The sequence below is a fragment of the Haematobia irritans genome, chromosome 5 (assembly GCF_050003625.1).
Source record: "Haematobia irritans isolate KBUSLIRL chromosome 5, ASM5000362v1, whole genome shotgun sequence".
NCBI classification, from domain to species: Eukaryota; Metazoa; Arthropoda; class Insecta; order Diptera; family Muscidae; genus Haematobia; species Haematobia irritans.
The window spans coordinates 12,296,111-12,302,206 of NC_134401.1; the positions used below are offsets into that span (position 1 = coordinate 12,296,111).

Genomic DNA, 6,096 nt, shown 5'->3' on the forward strand with positions numbered 1-6,096 from the left:
AGATTTTTTTTCTATATAAAATTTTGTCAAAAATTTATTTCTATAGAAAATTTTGTCAAACTTTTATTTCTATAGAAAATTTTGTCAACATTTTATTTATATAGAAAAATTTGTCAAAATTTTATTTTTTTATTTATTATTTCCAAAAATGCAATCGCAGTGCTTGGGAGCACGTCTATGACATCGCACAGGTGATGAATCGTGGGCCAGTATAACGTTTGGAGAACACTCTGAACATCATTCATTACCGGACATCCTTGGTTTACCGGATAATGCCGTACCCGAACATTTTCTTTAGTAACGAATTTGTTACGAACATTATTTTTTCTAAAAACTTAAAAATTGAAAAAGTGAATAAAACATTTTTTTAAAATTTGTTTAATAAAACAAATAATTTATTTAAAAAAGATTCGTTGTACACCGAGTTATCACTCACTATTCTATCACAAAATGAATATTATAAAATTAAATAACAACAAAATGACAGAAACGTATGTTTTTTTGGTTAACAAACTTATAACGACTATCCTAAGATTAGACCACAAAAAAATGTTGGCGGATAGAAAGAATGGCGGTGATATGAAGATAATTTAAGAGGGATTAAAAGGTGATTCGTTCATATACATATTTACACAAAACAAAGAACAGGGAATGGTAGTGTAGTGTTTTTGGTATTTGGTATTTACTCTAGAATTTTTCAGCAGCTGGAGGTGGTCCATATTGCTGGGCAGGAGCTGGTGGTGGGCCATATTGTTCAGCTGGCTTGTTCTGTTGTTTGTACTTAATGAAGTACACTTCGGGTTTACTAGGCTCTGTGGGTTGAGGTGTGGGTAGGATAAGGGGTTGTTGTTCTTCGGGTTTCTTAACCAAAACATAAACCAAAGTCTTGTGTTCATCCTGTACAGGAGGAGGAAGGACTTGACGAACGGGTGCTGGAGGATTAGGAGCCTTAATAAAGATAATCTTGTAGTGCTTTTTGGGTACAGCAGTTTGGATGGGAGCAGCAGCAGCATAGACCTCAGGCTCCTCTGGTGGAACATGGACATATACGTTCTTGGTCACTAGGGTCTCGGCTGGAGGTCCATAGAAAGGAGCTGGAGCACCATAGACGGGTAAAGGTTGAGCTGGTGGTTGGGTAGGTGGCGGGCCATACTGTTCAGCAGGTTTGGGTGGCAAGTATTCCTTCTGGGGTGCTGGAGGGGGTCCATAACGACTTTTCGGTGGCTCAGGCCTAGCCGATACAATGACCAGACAGCAAGCTAATACAATGAATAACTTCATTTTGTTGATATGCTCGGTAATCCCAAGAATGTGTTGTTTGTTCTTCTAAGTGTAGGTGTGATTTGATACCTTTACACGGAACGTACTGGGATTTTATACCACAACGGAAGTTGGAAATTTTTCGTTTCTTCGTTTCGCTTCGGCTTCGAGTTATTACACATTTATTATTTTTATCGTTTTCATATCATTTTCAATTTCGTTGTATCGAAAGGTAGCCCAATAGGATTGTAAGTTTTTTTTCTAGTTATTGGATATGGATTTTTTGTTCGCTGTTTTGGGACATTTCGATTTTTTTTTTGCATAATTTTTTGATCAATTGACCACATACGATGGATTGCCTGGAAAAAGCTTACAAATGGTTGGGGGAGGGTTGTGCTACTTGTTTAGACCCAGCTAATAAACAATGCGTCTCGTACGCTGAAATTGCACATACGAGACAGGCATATTTAATGACCGAGCTCTAGCGCCCCGATCAGACGAATTAGTAAAAGATGACAAAATGCAACCATGTTTGTAGAAATACCCGAGTATTGCATCGATGCGCAATGTCAATTTTGCTCAGCTTCTTGTGGCAGAGTGAGTTTGTTTGCCAAAAATAAAAACGATGACCGGCTCTCCATATACATATACATATGTTTTTGTTATTGTTGTTTTTACAACAAATTATGTAATATGTTGTTGTTGTTGTTATTGCAGTTTGGAAGCCAAAATATTTGGAATGCCGGCCAAGAGTCATGGTGTCAAAAAGTAATTAGCGAAATTTGTGAATGAGTTACTTTTGGCATAGGTCTGAGGAAAGCCGATAGTGTAAACATTTAATTTGCTTTGTCAACATCACACCCTGTCGGCCTACATTGAGAATACAGATGTAATGCAAGGATTTTTGATAAAAAAACCGTTTGATTGCACTAATAACCCAGTTCCTAATTGGGATTTAAGGCCAGTGCTGTTTTTTTAGGTCTGTGTAGTTTAGTACTGGACAGCTAAGGATTGATTGGGCTAAAAGAAAACATAGAACGGTTATATCCAGAAAAAGTGCGAAAATCTGCAAAACTGTCATCAGCTGGAATAACAGAAGCAAGTGAAAATTTTAAAAAGAAGCTGATTCGAATTTTGACCCAAAGAAAAATATATTTTGTCTGCAATCACAAAATTATTTTTTTTGTTGTAACAGTGTATTGTGCTACCCTCCATTTCGTGTTGTGCTGTTGAAATAATTTTCTGTAGAAATAAACTTTTGACAACATTTTCTATAGAAATAAACGTTTGACAAAATTTTCTATAGAAATAAAATTTTGACAAAATTTTCTATAGGAATAAAATGTTGACAAAATTTTCTATAGAAATAAAATTTTAACAAAATTTTCTATAGAAATAAAATTAAAAAAAAAAAATTCTATAGAAATAAAATTTTGACAAAATTTTCTATAGAAATAAAATTTTGACAAAATTTTCCATAGAAATAAAATTTTGACAAAATTTTCTATAGAAATAAAATTTTGACAAATTTTTCTATAGATATAAAATTTTGACAAAATTTTCTATAGAAATAAAATTTTGACAAAATTTTCTATAGAAATAAAATTTTGACGACATTTTCTATAGAAATAAAATTTTGACAAAATTTTCTATAGAAATAAAATTTTGGCAAAATTTTCTATAGAAATAAAATTTTGGCAAAATTTTCTATAGAAATAAAATTTTGACAACATTTTTTATAGAGATAAAATTTTGACATTTGCTATAGAAATAAAGTATTTGAGAAAATTTTCTATAGGAATAAAATGTTGACAAAATTTTCTATAGAAATAACATTTTAACAACATTTTCTATAGAAATAAAATTTTGATAAAATTTTCTATAGAAATAAAATTTAAAAAAAAAATTCTATAGAAATAAAATTTTAAAAAAATTTTCTATAGAAATAAAATTTTGATAAAATTTTCTATAGAAATACAATTTTGGCTAAATTTTCTATAGAAATAAAATTTTGACAAAATTTTCTATAGAAATAAAATTTTGAAAAAATTCTCTATAGAAATAAAATTTTGACAACATTTTCTATAGAAATAAAATTCTGACAAAATTTTCTATAGGAATAAAATTTTGCAAAAATTTTCTATAGAAATAAAATTTTGCAAAAATTTTCAATAGAAATAAAATTTAACAAAATTTTATAAAGAAATAAAATTTTGACATAATTTTCTATAGAAATAAAATTATGACAAAATTTTCTATAGAAATAAAATTTGACAAAATTTTCTATAGAAATAAAATTTTTACAAAATTTTCTATAGAAATAAAATTTTGACAAATTTTTTTTTAAATAAAATTTTGACAAAATTTTCTATAGCAATAAAATTTGTCAAAAATTAAATGTACTAATTTAATGAAAATATGTAGACGTTATTCACAATAAAATGCTATTTTGGCAAATAAGAACTGAATAAAATTCCAATTCAAACTTGTCAAAGGTTTATTGAACTCTTTTAGGAAAAATTTTTGAATTCCTATACGTAACTGTAAAATGTCAAATCCCATATGAAATATTGCATTAAATGCACGCAATGAATGTGCTAGTTTTTCAAAATAAATGTAATTTATAGATTTTGCAAAATAAAAAAAAAACTAAACCATCCTAAAATACAAATCAAACAAATAAATAGCGATCACGTAGCGCAACACCGTAACACCGATACTGCATACTACAATTTTTTGGATTTTTTTGCGACGCGTGTATACCCACCACAAATTTAGTAGTCAGTATTTGTTAACATTGTCTTATTGAGCGCAGGCGTGTGTGATAGTGTTGTGCTACGTTGATATCGAAGTGTTCTGTGAAATGTCATTAAACTACCAAAAATTGGTTTTGGGGCTTTATCGAATCATTTAAAAATAATTATTTATGTAATGTTTGTATTACCCGATATGGCATATGGGTAAACCTCCCAGTGAAATTTAGGTTAAGGTCATTAAGTGTGTATATGTGACGTTTGCTAGAGGAGGTTGACCTAAATTTTTATTTTCAGTGTTACTTGAGGTAGGTCTAAGGTATCACATGTATTTGAATATATGTGCCTACAACAGTACTGGGAGAAGGAATCGTGTTATGGTAATTCCAGCTGGTCAGTAATTGAGTGTAGTGAAACTTATAAGTTAAAGAAATATGTTCTGGTGTGGATATAATTACTTTTATACAACAAATAATAATTTACTTTTATGCAACAGATCGATACAGAATCAGTGAAATGGCTTAGCACAAACACAAGACCAGAGAGAGAGAGAGAGTAATACCTAATATTCTGGGGATACGATGAAGGAAAAAATGGTTGGAAGTAGTATCAAAACACCAAAAATCAAATTTTGGAAAAGGTATCCCTTTATGACACACTCTAAATTTCAGTCATATTATTTTGATCTTCACTGATGTACTTGATCAAAGACCATCCTCGTGATTTGATAAGTACTTAGCCTTAACTTAAAGTCGCGAAATCTTTTCCAACATAGTGTTCTGAAAACTTGAAACACATGGCCCAGCAATGCTCCATCTTTTGAAACCCTTGAGAAATATTTTTGTCGAACCCTGGACCCTCACAGTGAGCGACTTTTTTAAATCTGGAAGCAAAAATATAGACAGAAACATTTCCTATAGAAATGAGATTTTGAGAAAAATGTCCTATAGAAATGAAATTTTGACAAAATTTCCTATAGAAATGAAATTATAACAAAATTTCTATAGAAACGAAATTTTGACAAAATTTCCTATAGAAATGAAATTTTAACAAAATTTTCTGTAGAAATGAAATTTTGACAAAATTTCCTATAGAAATGAAATTTTGACAAAATTTCTATAGAAACGAAATTTTGACAAAGTTTGCTACAGAAATGAAATTTTCCAAAATATTCCCATAGAAATAAATTTTGCAAAAATTGTCTATAGAAATGAATTTTTGACAAAATTTCTAATTGAAATGAAATTTTGACAAAATTTCCTATAGAAATGAATTTTTGACAAAATTTCTAATTGAAATGAAATTTTGACAAAATTTCCTATAGAAATGAAATTTTGACAAAATTTCCTATAGAAATGAAATTTTGACAAAATTTCCTATAGAATTAAAATTTTGGCAAAATTTCCTATAGATATGAAATTTTAACAAAATTTCCTATAAAAATTAATTTTTGGCAAATTTTCCTATAGAAGTGAAATTTTGACAAAATTTCTTATAGAAATGAAATTTTGACAAAGTTTTCTGTAGAAATGAAATTTTGACAAAATTTCCTATAGAAATTAAATTTTCCGAAAACTTCCTATAGAAATGAAATTTTGATTTTGATAAAAAAGGTATTTTTCCGGAAATTTCCTATAGACACGAAATTTTTCGAAAATTTCCTAGAAAAAATGATATAGAAATGAATTTTTGCGAAAATTACCATTACCGATAAGCCAAAAATTATTTTTTGGATTGCATCTCTGAAATTTGCCGAACACCACTTAATAATTAGTTCTAGTGCCGCATACACTTAATAATTAGGGTTAGTGTAGTGATATCATTTAATTGGCTATAGATGACTCTCTCTCTAGTTTATTTTATATCATACAAATTAGTTTTGTTTTTTTTTTTTTGTTTTTTGCAAGGAAATGGTGCATATAATAATTTTCCAATTAAAATCCCTTAGTGTTCACAATAACTTCTTATTCGAAGAACAAGTGGATTTTCTTTATAGTAAGACTGTGACAAAAAGACAATGGTGAAAATTACATAAATATCTGAAATCCATTCATCTAAATCATTTCTCTCCCGCTCACACTCA

The 6,096-nt window shown here is 29.3% G+C and overlaps 1 protein-coding gene across 1 annotated transcript; it reads right to left on the reverse strand.

Annotated features, from left to right (window-relative positions):
* Positions 1-373: 373 nt before the first annotated feature.
* On the reverse strand, positions 374-1,352 carry Twdlbeta (Tweedlebeta). The gene has a single exon (XM_075312777.1). The coding sequence runs from the start codon at positions 1,279-1,281 to the stop codon at positions 688-690; it is 594 nt and encodes a 197-aa protein (XP_075168892.1). The 5' UTR covers positions 1,282-1,352; the 3' UTR covers positions 374-687.
* Between the last annotated feature and the right edge of the window lie 4,744 nt (positions 1,353-6,096).